This window comes from Pimephales promelas, chromosome 3, assembly GCF_988280905.1.
Source record: "Pimephales promelas chromosome 3, fPimPro1.hap1.1, whole genome shotgun sequence".
In the NCBI taxonomy this organism is placed as follows: domain Eukaryota; kingdom Metazoa; phylum Chordata; class Actinopteri; order Cypriniformes; family Leuciscidae; genus Pimephales; species Pimephales promelas.
In genome coordinates, this window is record NC_142771.1 from 26,359,325 (window position 1) to 26,380,404 (window position 21,080).

Here is a 21,080-nt window from a genome sequence, read left to right on the forward strand (position 1 = left end):
TAAACACACTGTCACACTGTCATCCAGCTGCTAGGGGTGGGCACTATGACCAAAACATATATCACTATAAAATTTTTAGCTGGAATTGGATCAGATGTGCCTTCCTACCCCTGTATACTGCCTATAAAAGATAGCAATTTTTAGGTTTCAGACACCTTCCCGAAAATGTGATGCAATGAGAGACAGGAGTCAGAATAAACGGGCTGCAGCTGGGAACGGCAATGCTGATCCCGAGGGTTGGCTCTCTCCTCTCTGACTGGGTTAAGTCAACAGCAGGTTTGGCCACATTGACCCAAAGAGCCACATGTGAGAACCCAGCTGCAGCCTTGTTCAAATACAGGTTCATTTTTGCTGTCTTCTCTTCAACAGAGCTCACAAACATTTCATTTTGTAAACTCCATAGTTCAATAGAGGAACGGTGTCTTCTGAGACGCTAATGCTGAAACAGAAAAATACCACCAGGACAGGTGATGCCCTAAAACACATTATTCAATACACGTCTTTCCCTAATTTACATTCTTATTTCAGACTTCAGCGGTCTCAAGCTATTAACCCATAAACCATTTTCATAAGCAAACTGTAAGACTTCAGCAACTTCATGTTTGCTCTGTGATCAAAAGCAAAACAACAGTATATTTTTGGCTCTAAAAATTGGATTGAGTGAGCCACATCCTGATTGCACGTCAGTTGTATATTATTGCACCAAGTTGCTAGGCAACCATAAACAATTTACAGTTAGGTTGACTGCAATACCAAACGCAAGAATTGTTTATTGTGAACTTTAATAAAACTTTAAATAATCTTAATTGAACATTGGTTGGTTCTCATATTGCTGGAGAAATACTGCAAAAATTGTGTGGCCTCTTATGGCTTATTGCTAATTAGTTATGTTTGTAAATGTAAACATCACTATGAGCTCATACTTTAAATAGCTCATTTGCTTCGTGCTCAAGTTGATTTGACTGATTTGATAAACAATAAAGAAGGGTGAAAATAATCACACAGACTAATCTAGGTACTTGAGCATCGAACTGAGCTGTTCTTATTTGGCTCAAAGCAATCACCCAGAACAACTGAGCTATGTTGTAGCAACATGCTAAAAACCCTAAGACCGCATAGCAACACCCTGGCAACCATTAATACATGCAGCAACTTCTGCACAGGTGAGCATTTCTCAGTTTCTTGTGGAAATGTGAAGACTGAATCATAATCAGAAAAAGAAAGTTCAGCAGAATAAAGAAATGAATACAGGTTTGGAACAACTTGGGGGTGAGTGAATGATGACAGAATCTTAAGTTAATATTTGGGTGAACTATCCCTTTTAGCGCAAACATGCCAACACAACACTGAAACTATAGCCCCTTACCTAAACTCTACTAACCTAGAATTGGTGTTAACAGCATTACTGTTTGTCACTCTCAGATCCATCTGAGACTTCCTTACTTGAGTGAAAGTACAGATACTCCAGACCAAGTTTTACTTAAGTACAATACAGAAGTACTTAAAGTTTTTAAAACTACTTAAGTATCAAAAGTAAAATGTCAATGCATTGTTTTGTTATTGTTGTGTATAATACTTACAATACCATAAGCCTATGCCATGAACATATCCTATGCCTACCCTCATATCAATATCAAATTTATTTCTAGAGCACAATTCCAAGTGGAACTGAATGTGAGAATGTATGTTAGCCTTACTGTTATCTATAAAAATTCACATGTAGACGACCAAACCCAAAGCTGAAAATGAGGTTGATGTCAGAATCCAACGCCAGATTGGCATTTATCTCCAACATTGGACAACGTATTGTGGTAGAAAATTAAAATTGAGTTTCGTCGGGTTCTGACGTCAACCTGATTTTCATTTCCAACCAAAAATCCAAAGTCTATCCGGCATCGGATGATGATGTCAATCCAACGTCGTGTTCTGACGTTAAACAGACTTTCATTTCCAACTAAAATGCAACCCCTGCAACCAAAATCATCCTCTTAGTAACATTACTACTTTCTACTGAAGGACCTTGACAGAATTGTAGTGGACTAAAACGTATGACATCTGCCTTTCAAATGTAGTGAATTTCAAGTAAAAAGTTTCCAGAAAAAAATAATACTCAAGTAAAGTACAGATACTCAAAAAGTGGACTTAAGAACAGTACTCAAGTAAACATACTTTGTTACTGTCGACCTCTGGTGAATTGAGCTTAACTGGTTTGGGGTATTTCAGTCTCCTAAAATATGTGGCCTGTCAAGTATTGTTAACTATTACCTTTTCTCTGAACATAAGCAAACAACAAATAACACATTAAGAGCACTAGAAGAACGATCAGTGAATCAGTTCATGAGTGTCAGTTTAATTTCAGTAATGTTATTATTTCACTTTTGTGAATCTAATAAACCTCATTATCATTAACAATGCATCTAATGGACTAAAATACAAAAATTGATATGCTGCAATGGGCCAAAAGAAAAACATGAACAAAGGCATTCAAGCAAAAAACAAACAAACAAAAATGCACACGGAATAACAGCATGACTTGTGGCACATAATTGAGCATTGCTTATGAAAGCCTACGTGTATTGTTAAAGTGTTAATCGAAAATTGAAGCTTTGATTAGCATTAGCTTGTTTTATTAAAGGTTGAAGTAATTAAATGCATCTTTTACAATTAGAAATTATGGCTCTTCCACTTTATTATTTTTTTAAAAACAGTCTCACCAAAATGCCTAAATTAAAGATCTCTTTTAATAGCAAAGTCATTTTTAAAATGACCAATGGTGCTGGGGGATTAAAATAAAATTGTAGACTTTAAAATGTCTAAAATAAAGCTATTGAGGTATGAAAAAAAAAATCAACTGCCTAGAAATCCAGCATCACATTAAAGTCCAACTATTTCATTTATATGTATCTGAGTTATACGTTCTAGATCAACGCTGAAATGTTGACTCACCCACTACCATGATGTTGAGCTCAAATCCCTGTTTCATGGCCTTCCTCCTCATCTGCTCCAGGATGGCATCGATGCCCACGTAGCAAAAGTCCACACTGGCTTTCTCCAGACACATGGCCGGGGGCATCTCTTGTATAACCGACTCTGCCATGATGCTACTGCTGCTGCTACTGCTGCTGTAGCTGGAAATGACCTCTGACCCTGAATATATGAAGAAAAGATACAATGAGGAGCTGTATATCATGGGGTATTTTGATTTAAACCTCATATGCACTCCACAGCAATCAACAGCATTCAGGGTGAAAGGTATTTTATAAGCAGAGTCTGATACAGACACTCTTGGAAAGAATGTGCTTCTACACAACTGGATTATAGACATAATAAACAGGGAACACATCTCCGGCCTGCAGCCAGCTAGCACATTTTTTTCTTCACAATTTATACAAATATTCATTTATTTGAGGCTTATTATCAGGCCAAAAATGTTCTCATTTCTCTTCAAATGCATCCATCATGTGAAAGAGCCAAAAATGTTATCTTGGTGAATGTGGAGTACAGCAATCTTATGACCCCTCAGTGATCGGATCAGGTTGGGATCCCACTAGACTACAACAGAAGCCAAGTCACATTATTATTTATGGATTATGATCTGATCGCTGAAACAAAAACCACATTTAAATAAAGGTGTAAATACAAATGCATTTTTTGAAGTGCATTCAACTACGCAAGTAATATGTAATACGGTTGAGCTAATAAATCACGTTACGTCACCTAAGAAATGCGAGAAATTACCTTGAATGCCTGAGGAGTTGTATAGACAGGAAATGGCAGAATGCATTCTTTAAATGTCTTTAAGTTCAGTTAAATTGCAGACACTGTTTGATTAACAAACACAACCACCAGCATAAGTATAGCCAGTACGATCAGATCTCAATTCAATCATGCTGCAGAGACAACAAGAAATGCATGCCAATTCCAGGTGAAAGGGCACCAGAATGACCGTTGCTAATCTAGGTAATGTTGCACATGCACATTTTAAACCAAAGGAGTTACAATTGGCCAATTCAAATGTTACTGTTTTACTTCTGTTTCTTTAACAGAAGTCAATGGAGCACCAGAGTGTACCTCTTCAGCGGGCCCCATAACCAAGCCCGCGGCCCCATAGCGAGCCCCATGGATCAGTGAGTCCTTCCAGCAGACAAAGCAGTTACAATTTCTTCCAGTCAGTAACTTGATCCACTGGCAGCTTCTCAGGGCTCAGTACAGTTATTCAGAAAGCCTGTCGGCTCCTCTCCACCCTGTCAGGGCGTGAAGCCAACAGACCTACAGCCACTGGATTCCTTGCTTGCTTCACAAAAGACCCACTCTTCCCCAGAGACTCACCAATGTTAAAATACATTACAGGTATGCTAGGGCAAATGGCAGCACAGAAACGTGTTTTGAAAAGTAACTGAAACATTTAGAATTCACAGTTCACAGGATATCAAACATCTGGTGATGAAAGAGAAGACAATCCATTTCTTTTAAATACAGAGAATAGACAACCAAGTTGTCAGGATTTTAAAATCCTATTCTTTTCTGTCTGAAAATAAATGTCTAAATAAAAACCTACATAAATTGTAGATATATACTGTAAATAAATTGTTATGAAGAAATTTATTTTGAGATTTGTCAAATATTATATTTAACAGTGTTATTAAATTAGTGTTTTTCAAGATAAAAATTCAGTGTGTGTGTTACTTATGTTACATGATGGCAAAAATACAGTATCTACAAATAAAAATGGGAAACAAGTACCGGTGAGTACAAATAAGTATTCCAATATGAACTGAAATTGATAAATAAAAATCTCTAACACAAGGCAATAACAGATAGTACTGAAAAATCGTCAGTCAAACATCTCAATGTAGAAATATACTGACTGGACTGCACTTTTGAGCTTCCTTTTGTCAGCATAGACTGGAAACACAAACCGAACAAGCCAGGAGGAACAACTAAAACAGCCTTTCAGCATGGAAAGAGGCAAAATGGAGCTCCATGCTCCTCTTAATAACACTCTCACTTGAATGAGGAGTGTGTTCAAACATCTGAATTAACTCTCTCTGATTAAGCATTCTGAGAACAGATGGCAGGCATGTGGCAACAACACTTTTCCTATAAAGAAGGCTGTCTGAATAGAGTGTCATATTTCCCTGTTCAAACTACAATGCACCCGGTGAGGAGACACACAAAGCCTCCACCTCTAATGGCACACGCACTACATCCTTGGTTTACTTAAAACTGTTTGCATCCCCTCCTCCTCTCCATTTAGCCAGGACAAGGCAGGAATCACCTTTTTCACATTCCACTGCTTGGTATCTGCATCCTCCTCATGGTTAAACATTCATAGATGAATGCAGAGAGGGAAAGAGTCATCTCAAGCTCCAATTTAGCCATTGTCAGCAGAGGTTAATAGTAATACAAAGGAGCATCAAAATGGCCCATGCTGACTTAAGACAAGGCCACACTGACTATTAAAAACTTCGTCAAAGGTTACAGAAGACAAACCGTTAGCAGAACAGTATTTCAATTAGGCCTACACCTGATTCAAAGGAAATTATAATATGCATTACAAGGCGCTTAAAAAAAAGCAACCATTCCACCAGATGCTCTCTAAAGTTGTCCAAGTGATTGTTGGTTGAACGTCTGATTCATAAAAGGCACACAAAATGAAACACTTCATGATAGGGCTTGGCAAAAAAAAAAAAGATTTTTCTATTAAAATTTTGTCGATTCAGTATCAGTTCTCAAAAGCCATAAACCTCTTTCCACAAACATTGAACAATGTCTGATTGACGTTAATCTTATTGCTAGTCTTCTCCACTAAATGTCATCCTCTCATTTACCGTGTAGGATGTTACAGCAGGAATCCTGGCTATGTCCAAAATCACCCTTTTGAGATACGGCACTAAACACTAAAATACGACACTAATGAGGGGACAGCCATTTGTAGTGGTGTCTGAAACCACTGTGGACATTGTTTGAGTGTGCTCATTCAATCACATAATGCTACGCAAAAATGAGTGTACAACTGATGTACACTTATTGACTAGAGAATGCCCATAATGCACTGTAAGGGTCATGCCAAATGAATTCCTGTGTCTGACCAGAATGTGGTGACCGCAGAGGAATCATCTATCCATCCATTTTCCAAACGCTGGTCCATGGCTACAACGTAATATCATACAGGTGTACATTCATTTTTAATAGATCTTTATAAATTGTTCAAGATTTTCATCTTAATACTGGAGCTAAGCTTAAAATAATTATTTAACACTAAACAGCAAGCACAAATTACGAAAGGCCCTCCGGCACACTCAGTGTCCAAATTCGCTCACTCGTTTTTATTCACTCCTTCAAGAGGACTATATTAGTAATAGGGAATAGTGAATGAGTGTATAGGAGATGATTTTGAACACAGCCACAATCATTCATTCCATGTTTAACATGGCAGATGCAGCGTGAAAGACGATCCAGACAGTTAAAGGAATTGTAACTGTAATCAGGCCAGTGCTGCATGGTCAAATCTTTGTAATTTGCACACGTTTTTAAGCCTTGCCAATTTAAACATGTTGAAGTTGTGTGTGTGTACACTTCTGAGGCGCACACACAGATATTTGTGCATCTCAGACAGCATGCAAACAATAAAATCACTTCTCTTTAACATCCTCTTCTAGTGCTTGAACGGACAAGTTCACACAAAATTATCTCTAAATGCCTGTCTTGGCTAGTATCCTAGTCGGTTAAAGGGAAATGTGAAATTTCACTGGTATCTACAATTTTGGTGTCATAACCTTATTTATTACAATTAAATAAACAAAAACAATAACTATTTTATGTGTGGTGAGACCAGTGGAACTTATAAATTAAATCAATTGAAAATCGAATTGAATTGAGATATTGTAAATCAAATTCTAATCTGGAAATCTGATTCAAAACCAAGCCCTAAATTTGGGAGTTTCGAAGTTGTCATCTGATTGGTTGAATTCTACAGGATTCCTGGAAGATGTGGGTTGCTTGCGTTCTTTAACAGGTCACCTGAAAACGAAACGCTGGATTTTCAAAAGTATGTGCAGGTCAGTTCACCATTGTTGCAGTAAACTTGCACGACATTCTCCAATTAATAATTTATTAGATGCACGCCAGACTTTTTTTGTAGGGACTCAGATTAGTTGCTTTACATGTTGGCCAGATGTCCTCTTGGGAAGTCCTTGGCCAATGAAAGCTGCAATGGAGTCCAGACCTTCTGCCGTTAGACTAGTCCATGAAAAATTTCTGCAGTGCTCTTTTCCACTGACAGGGTGCCATCAGTTGAAAAGGACAGTTCTGTCGCTCTGAGAAATTGGCTCCACATCGGTTCCTAAAACCTCAAACCAGGAAGCATGAACATTAAAAAAAAAAATGTCCTTACATGTCATTATGCTGATGTGGCATTTAAATGATTGCTTTTACTGATATCAAATCTGAGACTGCTGCTAAGAATTTAATTTGTTTTACACTAGTGTTCAAAAGTTTGGGGTCAATAGATAGGAAGTCCCCCTATGCGGTTCTAGAAAACAACATTCACTTGCTGCCTTTCGGGGAATTTGGAGGAGATCCTCTTTGGCTCACATGTAATGTCCGGCATCTTATTACCCTCAATCAAGGAGAGCACTTTACAATAGCTGGAGGTCGCTAAAAAGCCCACCTGTATTGACGAAGGAATCTACAAACTGCACAAAGACTGATCAAACAAAAACATTGTGTTTTACTTCCCTAAACAGACAAGACAAGCAAGTTTGTTGAGTTAATCAAGAGTGGATTTCTTGGCAATACACTATACAACTTCTTCAGAACTGTGTTTTGTAGAAATGATTGCCTATGACACATTTTTGTACCATCAGTTCTTGGTTCAGCTTCAGGCTCTGGAACATAAACCCATTAGCCATCACTGCAAAACATGTTTAAAGAGTCTAAACTACCTGACAACAGGCAGAGTCACAACAGAATAAACAAGCTGACCTGCAAATCTATGATTTCCCTTCATCCAGTGATATTGTGCAGCTCAGAAAAGTAAACTGACCCCATGGCCTGTCATAGAGAATGTAAATCTATGCCAGTAAAAGGAGCTGTGAACACAGGTGCAGTGCACAATCAGAGTGACCCCATAAATCTCCAGTCCCATTAGCCCGAGCATTACAACCTTGCCAAATAACCAAAACAGCTGGAAGACATTAAAATAACATTATAAGAGAGCAGAAAAAAAAAAAAAAAAAAAAACGAAATAAAGGCTAATATGTAATATTACGATCTGCTTGTGTAGATTATGTCCAGACACACATTTATTAGACAAATTGACCCTCAGTGCCTGGTTGCAAGAAACTATTTATTTTGTGTTTTACAGTAGAAAAAAAAAAATTCATGTATTAGGAACAACATGACAGCAATGAGGTCTTTTTTCATTTTCAGATGAAGACGTTAAAAAAAAAGGCACCTTAAAGTGAGATCAAAGGCCGTAGTGAAAATGCATGCAATTCTCTCTCATTCCTGTGAGTCATCACTAAGTAAACCGCTGTGACAGACAGGGTGTCGACTGACAGGTTTGGGGGGCCTCTGCCGCTAACAGACTCCATGCCTGAGGAGATAACAGTTAGACGGGCCAAGTGAACACTGAAACCCCCGCAGAGAAAAACAACATAAGGGTGAGAGGAGAGGTGAACACACAGTCCTGCGGCTGATGATTAGCTGTTTCCTGAATCAGGGAATGTTGGAACCCCGAGACTTGTTTTTAACCAACATGGGATCTATACAAATAACGAATCTGTTTCCAAGCCATCATTAGAAAAACATTTGACATTTTTGACGTAATGAGAACCAAATCACAGTTCCTGTCATTATAAACAACACATGCAGCTATTATCATCATCATCATAATTGAGAATTCAACTACATTGTACCTGATATTTTTTAAATTAGCTTTTGCATATCACAGTGGTTGGTTAAAAACCATACAACAAGACCTAAAAATATTACACGGCCTCAGTGGACAAAAACAAAACTTTCCATTTGAAACTGAAGAGTTGGACGGTATTAGTCCACTTTCTGTTTTCAATTACAGGCAAAAAAACATCTTTCATGCTGTTTCCATGTCTCCAAGCATGCAATAGCTTTGTAAATAAATGCCAGCAACTCTGCAGTAAAAAGAGTAAGAAGTCACGCTGAACGACTGATTTATTCCTCTCAGCCTGAGATAAAAGTTGCACATCACAGAATGTGTCCGAGGTGTGACACTTGTAAAGTGGACCCAGAGGATTTTCAAGAGCGTAAGAAGGAAGAAACAGTCTCATCCCAGTCTAAGGGGAGTCCATAGGGCTCAGGTCAGACCACATTGAAAAAATTAGCAACTTCCTGTTTGGGCCATTGCAAAAATGCCATCTTGAGCGACTTCTGACTATCGAGACAAACAGATTCTATTTAGCCCAAATAGATGTATGGAGAAGATTAACACTGTGCTTTGATATTAAAATTCTGATGAGCTGATAATCATTTTCATGTTACATCCAAAAACATATAGCTGATCATTTGTTTTACACTATTCTACTAGTCAAAATAAATTAAAAAATGTAATTAAACATTTTTAAATGTCATAAGTGAATGTAGACATTACATTATAAAAAAATATATATTTTTCTAAATACTAAAATTAATTATTATTGTTGATTTTAAATAATAAAAAGACAAAAGTTTGGGTAAATAAACTTTTTTTTAAATGAATACTTTAAGGACACAATAAATTAATCAAAAGTGACACTAAAATACATTACAAAATTATTCTATTTTAAATAAATATATTGTTTTTCTATTAATCAAATAGTCAAATTCCAGAAAAGCAGCAAAACTCTCTTCAATATTAAAATAAAAATAAGAAATGCTTAATGAGCAGCAAATCAGCATAATGATTTCTGAAGGATCATGTGACACTGAAGACTGGAGTAATGATGCTGAAAATCAGCTTAGCGTTATTTATTTCTATATTTTTATCAAATGCAACCTTGGTGAGAACAAGATACTTTCAAAAACATTTTTTTTTAAAATCTATCCGACACCAAATTGGTAAGCAGAAGCGCACATCAAATATTGACCCATGATACAGGTTATTTCAAACAACATCTAAAATACTGTAAGTTGATCTCTTTATTATATATTATTTATTACTCAACTGCACCTGTAACAATCAAGCAGCCACTTGAACATTCCCCAACATATAATTCCAAGGAAAAAATGGGAATGTGATTAATTTATCATGTCTTCTAGACAAGATAAATCCAGTCAAAAGGTACCATTACCGTTTTAAATATAGGGGGAGCCATCACTTTGCTACAACCTTTCTTTCTCAGAAATGACTCCAGATACTAAGCATAGAATAAGTATAAGCCTGAGGAAATGCATTATGCGAGAACATGCATACAATTATAAGATTATGATTAAGCTCCGGCAAACTACAAAAGACACCCAGAGGCAAGACCCAGCCATGTAGAAACGGAACGACTCTAGCAAGGTCAGACTAGGAAGATCAACAACTCGACCCAAAAGACAGAGGGAGAAAGACAAAAGGAGAGAGGGAATAAGCTAACTGGCCTCCTGCAGAGAGCGGATCAATGCAGAGGGGAAATTGATGTTAACTCTACCCAAACGAAGAGTGTTAGACTCATAGTATTTGTGTGGGTGTGATGACCGCTCGCTCAGCGCTTCGCTGGGCCAGAGAGGGTGACCTCCGAAGCTTGGGGTTGTAAAAGCAGATGGTGTCATGCACACAATGGAAAAACTTCTGGAAGTGAGGGATATCGTACTCCCAAACTGGCAAAGGACAGCAGAAGTGTAAGTGAGTGATAAGGATGGTGTGAAAAACAATATGGAAGAGGAAACATTGCGAAACAATCTGCTCATAGTGTATTACATTTGAAAAAAAAAACTGAAATGAAAATAAGCATGTTGGATAACCAGCTCACCAACTCCTAATGTTGTTATGGTACGTACTGCAAATATTCCTGACTGCATTAAAGGGTTAGTTCACCCCAAAATGAAAATTAAGTCAGTAATAATTACTCACCCCCATGCTGTTCCAGCCCCGTAAGACCTTCGTTCAACTTCGGAACACAAATAAAGATATTTTTGATTGAATCTGAGAGCTAGATCAGTCCTACATAGGATGCCTAAGGGACTGGCTCTTGACGGCCCATAAAGTCATTAAAGAAAAGGTTTAAATATTCCATGTGCCTACAGCGGCTCAATTATAAGTTTATCAAGCGACGAGACTACTTTTTGTGCGAAAAAAACATAAATAACGACTTAATTCCACTATTATATTACTTCCTTATGGGCGCATGCGCGAGAACTGAGACGAGGACGTTCTTCTCCTTCGACTACTTTTTGTTACTGGCTGCTCACCGCTTAGGAGTTTTACCGCCAATAACCGTATAAGATGATCATCCATATATAAGGCGCTCCGGATTATAAGGAACACAGTCGTTTTTTTTTAGAAGATTAAAGGCTTTTAAGTGCACCTTGTAGTGCGGAAAATACGCTAATTGAAAAGCGTATGTACAGCACGCATCTTCCTCTGCTTGTAAACAGAAAGTTTTGCGCTTCCAGCTATATCAGCACATCATCTTATACGGTAGGAGGCGGTAATACTCTAAGCGGAGCAGCCGGTAACAAAAAGTAGTCGAAGGAGAAGAACGTCCTCGTCTCAGTTCTCGCGCATGCGCCCATAAGGAAGTAATAGAATAGTCGAATTAAGTCGTTATTTATGTTTTTTTCGCACAAAAAGTAGTCTCGTCGCTTGATAAACTTATAATTGAGCCGCTGTAGGCACATGGAATATTTAAACCTTTTCTTTAATGACTTTATGGGCCGTCAAGAGCCAGTCCCTTAGGCATCCTATGTAGGACTGATCTAGCTCTCAGATTCAATCAAAAATATCTTTATTTGTGTTCCGAAGATGAACGAAGGTCTTACGGGGCTGGAACAGCATGGGGGTGAGTAATTAATGACTTCATTTTCATTTTGGGGTGAACTAACCCTTTAAATGCGCAAAGGGGAAATGTTCTGCCAATAAGCTCTTAGCTGAAATGAAGTCATTCACAACCCATTCTTCTGGGTAAATAGATATGAGCCACCTGTACTGCATAGCTGGAGTGATAAGGCCTTTGGAAATATGGCCCTTGCATTCTTAACAAATGATCCAACAGTAGTCCAGAGAGGTTAAAGTGTATCTTTGGAATGACCGGAATGACTTTTGGAAGATTCTTGGATCTGACGTCAAGGTGAAAGCGACAACCAGAACATCTGGGAATCAAGGCAAAGCTGATACTGCACAGGGACATCACTTCAACAATGCGTAGAATCAGCCAAAATCACATGAGAGATCAGATGAGAGATAGAAAGCAAGTGATTGTGGGTGCTGCTTTTCCTCAGCATGCTTCATCTCTCAGGCGAACATAAATTCTAGTATCAAAGAGGCCTTTTACAGTCAGTATCAGTTCTTCATAACCAGGCTATGGTGGAAAATCAAACCAAAATAAACAAGCGCACAACTGATGCTGGCACGCGCGATAAATTACTTTCGTGAGAGGATAACAGATCTACACACGAGGACTAACGATCTCCCGCGCGTGCATTATATCTCTTAACAACACAATGCAATCACTAGTAAGATTTAATAAAGTATCTGCTAAGAATATGTTCTATATTAACAATACATTAAATCACATTACACATTAATAAACCACAACAAATAAAACAAGTGACGTCTCATGTCTCAAGTCATGTGAATTAAAGTAAATTACAGGTCATTGGACAGGCGTCCAATCACAACTGACTTCCGGAAAAGGGGAAGTAGCCAATGACATTTGAGGTTGCTAAAACTGTAAGTCCCGCCCCTCTACTGCCAAAAATAAAATTGTTTGAGTGAGCAAAAGCAGCAGGCAAGAGCAGATCGAGCACGAGCGAGTGGGGAATGACCATGCGTGTGCGTGAGGGCTTGTATTCCATGCAGAGGAGATGTCATGAGTGCACACAGTTTGAATGAGCTTGCGAGTTCCTGTTTCCTCGCACGTACAGTAGATCTATTATCCTCTCCAATGTCCTCATCGAATGTCATCCTCTCGAATGTCATTTACCACGCATTCCAGCATCAGTTGTGTGCGAGTTTATTTGTCGCCATACCAGCTTCAATGGAGATTCCTGTAAACTATCTGTATTGAGATAAATGAAAACTCAAATAGTTCAGCGATTAAATGAGTCGCATTATTGTCCAAATATGCTTAGAAATCATCTTGATTTGAGTCGTGAGCATAAACAGACCGAACGTGAACATGAACAGACTGGAAAGGCAAGCTATGAAAAATGAATGTTTACATAAATAGCCTGAGGTGATATTAAAGTTAGTCCTGAAAGCTCTTTGAATAATTCACACTCGTAATGATGGTAAACAGGATTCAATTGATCTCAGGAAGAAGAATAATTATTCAAAGAGTCTTAAAAGATAATTAATTAGTGTTTATGAAATTCACAGGGATGAATTCCATACCATCTGTTAAAACTAGTAGATGCTCCGCAATACTTTGCCTTGGAAATCAATACCGGTTATACATGTGTGATGACAGACACTAGCAGTGCCTCAAATATGAAAGCATAAGTGTTAACCTCATGTGCCCGGCAGGTGTTTATGACACTATAAAGCCGCCGCTCACCCTCACCACAGAAAGGACGAATCAGAGGTCTAGGTCTAACCATGCTCCATTACTGCCAAAGACCAAAGAGTTCAGTGCTAGTAGACATATACAGGAAAGTAGAAACGTTCACACCATGAATATTCCCAACAATAATGGAAAAAATTATCATCCCACAAGAATCCTTCTAAAGGCTCTGTGGAGTTTTCAGTGGAAGTGGGCTGAAACCCTCAGAGGCCTGCTACCCTGGGTTTGAGAGAGTATGTTGACTGTATAAATAGAGAAAGGTCAGCGAGGAGTTTGATATGATATGACTCATCAAAACTTAGGAACAAAACATGGTGTAGCAAAGACAGAAGAAGTGGTTTCACTTTGTTAGTACTGAACATCTCTGGCTTTCAACAGATCTATTAGCCTTTTGACATGCTATAAAAGACCAACTGAGACATAGCGGCTGTTTACGCCTGGCCACTTCATGCATTTTCTCAGATCAGATAGATTTATCAAAACAATTCAATTTTTTTAGAAATAACTGTAATATTGCTAAATTTGACAAATTAAAATAACTTCTGCGAAACGGTTATAAATCCGATGGTCAATTGCCGCTGCGGATTTAATCGAGTGCACGCCACCGAAAGCAACAGATATTGCTACATTTTATTGATCGTCAGCTAATTTCAAAATCAAAGAAGATCATGGTAACTGCTAATATCATTTTATTTCTTTTCTTTTAATGAAAATGATTTTGTGTTAAGCGTCCACAACTTTCACTTTGGTTCGCGATAATTTTCGGCTCGTTGGCTTGATGAATAAACGCTCAGCTGCTAATCTGAGGTGATGCGTGTCACAGTCGTCATATCTGACTAACATGACAAATAGCCAATAACACGCTCTCGCACGTTTATTTTTTAGCATTTTCGGGAGGAGTAAAATTGATGCGGTTTCAACAACCAGATGCATTTACAATCGTCCAGTTTTGTCTGGAATGCGGCCCAGACCACCCCCTGAGCGATGGTTGAGCGATCGGATTCAAATCCGTCGTGAATGCGACGCGGAGGCCGTTTACTCCTGGTCTTTTCACAATCGTATAGCTATCCAATCACAGAAAACACATGAAGTGGCCAAGTGTAAACATCCCCATACAGACTGTGCTAATGATACTTGCCTTGGCCTAAACTATTTATTTATTTTTTATTCATTTCTATGCTGGATGGCTGGATGTCAAACCTGTTGACAACAAGAACAAACATTGGTTTCGCAGTTATTACTCTAGCTCTTCTCATGTTTTTAACAACTCAAAGAACGGTGACGAGTCTGTGACAGTGGGTGGAAACTGAAATAGGCTAAAGGAAACGGATGAGAAAAACATGTTTTTTTTTTCTCATATATTATGAACAAATGGATTATAATAACATGGACATGACCAGGATAGAGAGGAAGAAAGTTGTGTGCCTTTCTTCCTGGTCCCCTGCAGGATGTGGGCAGACACATAAATGACACATTGAGAAAATCACTGTTGTAAGTTCAATAGCAATAAATCTTTTGAACAAAGGCCAGACCAAAACTTAAAGGGTTAGTTCACCCAAAAATGAAAATTAAGTCATTAATTACTCACCCCCATGCTGTACCAACCCCGTAAGACCTTCGTTCGTCTTCGGAACACAAATGAAGATATTTTTGATTAAATTTGAGATCTGTATAACTACCACATTGGCTCCTAAGGGACTGCCTCTTGACGGCCCAAAAAGTCAATGAAGAAAATGTTTAAATATCCCAAGTGACTACCGTGGCTCAACTATATGTTTATCTAGCGACGCGAATACTTTTTGTGCGAAAAAACAAACAAAAATAACGAGTTTATTCGACTATTTTTTTCTTCCTTGTAGGCCAGAACGAGACTTCCTTATAGATTTCCACGACGCATGCGCGAGAATTGCGATCTGAAGTAGTGTAAGCTGTGTACGCAGATCGCAAATCTCGCGCATGCGTCGTGGAAATCTATAAGGAAGTCTCGTTCTGGCCTACAAGGAAGAAAAAAATAGTCGAATAAACTCGTTATTTTTGTTTGTTTTTTCGCACAAAAAGTATTCGCGTCGCTTGATAAACATATAGTTGAGCCACGGTAGTCACTTGGGATATTTAAACATTTTCTTCATTGACTTTTTGGGCCGTCAAGAGGCAGTCCCTTAGGAGCCAATGTGGTAGTTATACAGATCTCAAATTTAATCAAAAATATCTTCATTTGTGTTCCGAAGACGAACGAAGGTCTTACGGGGTTGGTACAGCATGGGGGTGAGTAATTAATGACTTAATTTTCATTTTTGGGTGAACTAACCCTTTAAGGGTGAATCTCAAGAAAATATGTAAATACAAAATTGAAAATATCAAAGAAATTAGGTACATTTTTATCATACTTTTTTTACATTGTGATATTTTTTTTTGTAATGCTCAAACAAGTATTTATTAAACAAAAGATATACCCTTTTTATCAATAATATAAATACAATGCAAAAAATAAATAAATAAATTCCTAAACACAAAAACTAGTTTGAAAGGGAGACTTTGAGCCGAGGAGGTGAAATTACACAGGACTAGAGTGTCTGGGTCTCATGCAACCCTGTAACCTGCACACTTTTAATTACAAGGCCAAGAGAGAAGGTGAAGACAGGGAGTAAAGGATGAAAAGGGAGAGCGGAACAGGCAAACACGCCCCCTATGCAAACTTACAGATGCTTTAAGAGACCTAATAAATCTTCCCCGCTCAGAACTTTCCAGTTTAAACATCCGTGAAGCTCTAACATGGAAAACAGGCAGAGTCTCAGCTGTGAACAGGGAAAAATCTTACTTACAGACAGACATGTTTTTACAGACTCACCTACATGCACACACTAAAGTTCAACTGGCTCTGAACTAAACTTTCCTACACTGTTAACGCTTGTAAAGAAGCAAATTATCAGCAGGCAGCAATAGACAACCAGAATGGGAGAGATTGTGTGAAGTAAAAGGAAAAAGAGAGGAACAAAGAGTGGAAGTGTGTTGACCTACCCTCCTGCTCGTCCCTGCTCAGGCTCAAACCTCCAGTGTGAGCCTCAGCTGGAGTCTCTGGGCTTCTCTCTGACTCCACCCACATAGTGTCATGTGACACTAACTCACCACACCCCTCTCCAACTACAGAGAAAACAGTGAAAAGAGATGGCCAGAGGAAAGAGAGAGAGAGAGAGAGAGAGAGAAAGCAGGAGGTCTATCTGCCTGACAAAGCACACGCACAAAGCTTAGCGGCTGGCTGGCTCTCCCTCTTCAGTCCTGAATTAAGAGAAAACAGAGCCTAGAGTCTGGACTGTCCAGCACCAATGATTTATGAGCGCTGAATTACCTGATGCCAGCTTTTGTTCTTCCAACTCAAGGAATTTGCGAGGTCTCTATTTAGGGAGAATGATTTATGTTGCATTAATGAATTGAGAGACCCTGATTTAAAAGAAACTATCCTGGGGAAGAAAAAAAAAAAAAAAAAATCTGTGTATATGTTTATGTACATGCCATTACTAATTAGTACATCCTAAAACTGTATGTCAGTAGTTGCCCTATTTCAGACCACAAATCAAATTTCTGTCTTCCAATTAAGCACAAAATCCCAATAATATATTTTTTTCATAAATAAATAGTACAATAAAATAAATGCACAATAAAAGCATGTTCATAGTGGTCTCAGAAGAATTTTGGCCCCCACGGTTTCTTTTTCAGTTTAGACTAGGGCTGTCAAACGATTAATCGTGATTAATCGCACCCAAAATAAAAGTTTGTGTTTACATAATATATGTGGGTGCACTGTGTATAATTATTTTGTATATATATATAAATAAATAAATAGATACATGCATTTATATTTAAGAATCATATCGTATAAATGATATATAAATCTATATACAGTATATACATTAAAATATTTCTTAAATATATACAAGCATGTGTGTCTATTTATATATATAAAATAATAATACACAGTGCACCCACATATAGTATGTAAACACAAACTTTTATTTTGGATGCGATTAATCGCGATCAATCGTTTGACAGCCCTAGTTTAGACTCAATCCAAACCAAAAAAGAAAAGAGAGAGAAAAAAAAAAACATGCTTTCAATCGAAAATATCTTTTTTCCCCACGGAGAGTTTAGCTAAAAAAACTGAAACGTAATACAGGGAGGATTAGATTACAATCCTTAATCAATAAGTCCATCCGTTCGCTTTTCATTCACCATATGTCTGAAATACCGCTGTGCATGTGCTTCATGTCTAGTCTCTGCTGCAAATAAGAGTTGTATTTTTAAGGGAAATGAGTAAGACTAATAACATTGTTTACATTATTGAATTAGACGTGCCAGATAATAGCGGTCGCTCCAAACATGAACAGGCAGAACTCATGGCAACTCCTGATGTAGGACGTCATAGTTTACAGAACGTGGCCCTTGACAATAAGCCACCTCCCTTCTTTCACATGCCAGAGGGAGGACTTGAGTTTCAACATCAGCTTTTATTAACACGGAGTAAAAATAAACACTTCCGATGTTTGGCTGGGTTTACAACAATTCTAAGAGTTCTCCGAGGACAAATCCTTCACACTTTGTATCTCAGGCAGGCTTTCTGCTTTTGCTGAAAAGAGCAAATTCAAAAGAGTAATCCACTCAAACCTGTGGTCAGAACAGCACAGACATTTGCTTAATTGGTTGAGCATGTCCCCCAAAATATAAAGAAACCTACTCTATTTTCAAGTTAAAAGATGCCAAAGTTTTCCCACAATGCTTTTCGTACAAACCCTGCAAGATCTGTTCCTCTCATAACCCAGAAAGAGATCTTGCTGAAATTGAAATAATGCACTCACCATACAGTGATAACTATTTAACCTCAACATGTACTCATCTCCAATTTTTCTGTCAGATGAACAGCATCTACTGACTTTCTCTGACTTCAGTTTCTGGAAAGCCCTGCATGCAGATGTCAGAAGGAGAGAAAGAAGCTGGAGAGAAAGAGCAAGAGACATTTGTTCCCTTGCTAGGAGGTCTTACAGCAGATAAACAATGGATCTGCGCCATCTTTGTTCCCCAGTGCTGAGAAAGGGATGATTTATTCCTCTGTAAGACTAATGCAAACCATTTGTCTCAAGGATTTACTTTTTTACAATGGTCATAATTCCCAGCTTACGTGGTTGTGAGTGTGTAATACAAGAGAGCATCAGATGTTTTGTTGTGAGCAAAACACTGTATAGAGCAAATGGAGGAGAAACTTTTAAAATGTTATAAAGTTGAATTCAGCCATAGACAAATGTCAAATGAAGGACATTTCAAGCTCGCTATCAGAGGTAATTCCATACTTTTGGGGTGATTGTGAACATGATTACTCTTGAGCAGCTAGTTTTCCTCATTGGAACATTGTTAGCCAGCTTTAATGTCCTACATCCATCTGCTTAAATGCTTTTCATTTGCATCTTTGTTGCAGAAGGATACTAAAACCAAAGTCTGCATGAAACCAACAAGATTTTGGAATCAGATCATTATTAGATCATGATTTGGCACCAATTACTCACATCAGGGTCCCAGTGGTTAATTTAGATTTCTTCCTATTTAAACCACAATAATAAACAGAGTGAGCTATTACTTTGTATAAAGTCAAACAGTTTCAGAGAACCACAAACCACTCTGCATTATAACTGGGTCTCTGCTGGGAGCTGTGCGGAGAAAGAAGTTCATATGCATTACTATAGGAAAAGTTTGGAGGTTTGCCAGGTTACTGAAATCGTTGAAAGATTTTTAATGTTTTGTCACTCAGTAGCATGTAAACTAGATTTCAAAAGAACAAAACGATTCCACGATTTATCTTTGAAACAATCAACTTTAGTTTTTATTTTTTGACAGATGTACACCCATTTCTTCTGTGTTTTCTGTACAGCGTTTGAAAGTAACACTTTTTTTCCAGCTAAATGGCACATAAAAACAAAAACTGTGGTTTAGTCAGATGGCTATTCTCAGCCCGGTCTCATCCCAAGGCATCATATGGGTGACGCTTTTGAAATTGCGTCAACATCCGACGCACATAGCACCCTTTAGCGTCAATATGAAATGCAGATATACATATGGGCCAGAAGGCGCCTCCTAGTGGTCTAACCCTAACACTACCCCAGACCTAAACCTACCCATAACCAACGCGTGTTATATTGAGAGAAAGAGTGCCATGTGCTTCGGATTTTGACGCAATTTCAAAAGCATGACAAAGCCCTATTGCCAGTTCTTAGCCAAAATAAGAGGCAAACTGAACCTAATCGATAATTTTTAGTAATATATAGCTTATATTTTATTTCAGCTTCATTTCAATTCATGAAAAATATTTTTTAAAGTTTCAGTTAACAATAACAATAAGTTCTGATGCCTAATATAGCATTTTACAGCAATGGTAAATAATTTGAATATATAAAATAATCATCATCGTATTTGCCAGAATTGTTACATTACCTCCCTAGCCAGTAATCACAAGTCTGTCTACTCTCCATTTGTTTAACAGAAGAAAAAAAAGAGTGGCAGTCTGGAACATTAGTAGGCCACCATATAATGACGTATGCAAAAAACAGTTATATCAGATGACTAACATGGTTCACAACAAACAACAAGAGTATCACTTTACAACCTCTTGTCACCTCAACGCTCTGACTGCACAATGACCCCATCCTCTGTTCCAGCACTAATTTGTCTGATCAACAGCTTGGCCCGCACTGCTGGGATTGGGTTTATCCCATGAAGAACATGCAGATTAACAGATATCATTATTCAGATATCTCTTGGATGCCAAGAGACATGATATGCCCACAAGCTGTTGTCACAAGCCGTGCCAGCTTGTCCATCTGGCCCGGGAGATAATTGGGGTGAGGGGTACAGCTGGCACAGAGGGTCTCTGACCCTGACACAAGAGCAGGGGAGACAGCTGTACTTGCTTATCCCCAGTCAAAACCACAAGGCCAAGTGGAGAAAGAGGAAGCCTGGGGTTTGTAAAAGAATAAGAGCGGCACAAATCACACACTCACAGTTGTAGCAGGCCCCCTTCACACCGCGGCCCCGCAGAGGCAGGGCCAACAGCCAGAGATACTGACAGTGAGACGACAGAGACTCTGTAGACCTCATACTGAGCTTATGAGTTTGTTTGATGCATTTGATAAAAGTTTTTCTTCACACACTCCCATTCTGCCACTGGTCATGTCATATGTAATTGATGGTTTGTCAAAACTAGTTAAATTATTATAACTGACTGCCTAATTTTGATTATAGTTAAAGTGGTCACAGTTACAATTTATAATTGCATAAATATTAAAATTATTTGTTATAAAATGTTTGTTTCAGAGT

General features: G+C 38.2%; 1 protein-coding gene across 5 annotated transcripts in view; it reads right to left on the reverse strand.

Annotated features, from left to right (window-relative positions):
* septin9a (septin 9a) overlaps positions 1–21,080 on the reverse strand; it is an 80,390-nt gene that overhangs the window by 11,067 nt on the left and 48,243 nt on the right. For 4 of the 5 annotated variants that reach the window (XM_039686763.2, XM_039686766.2, XM_039686764.2 and 1 more), the window contains one exon: positions 2,947–3,147. In XM_039686763.2, the coding sequence (XP_039542697.2) occupies positions 2,947–3,147 (201 nt within the window). Of the gene's footprint in view, positions 1–2,946; positions 3,148–16,742; positions 16,860–21,080 lie in introns of those variants that run through there. The other variant, XM_039686767.2, reaches the window with a different exon arrangement.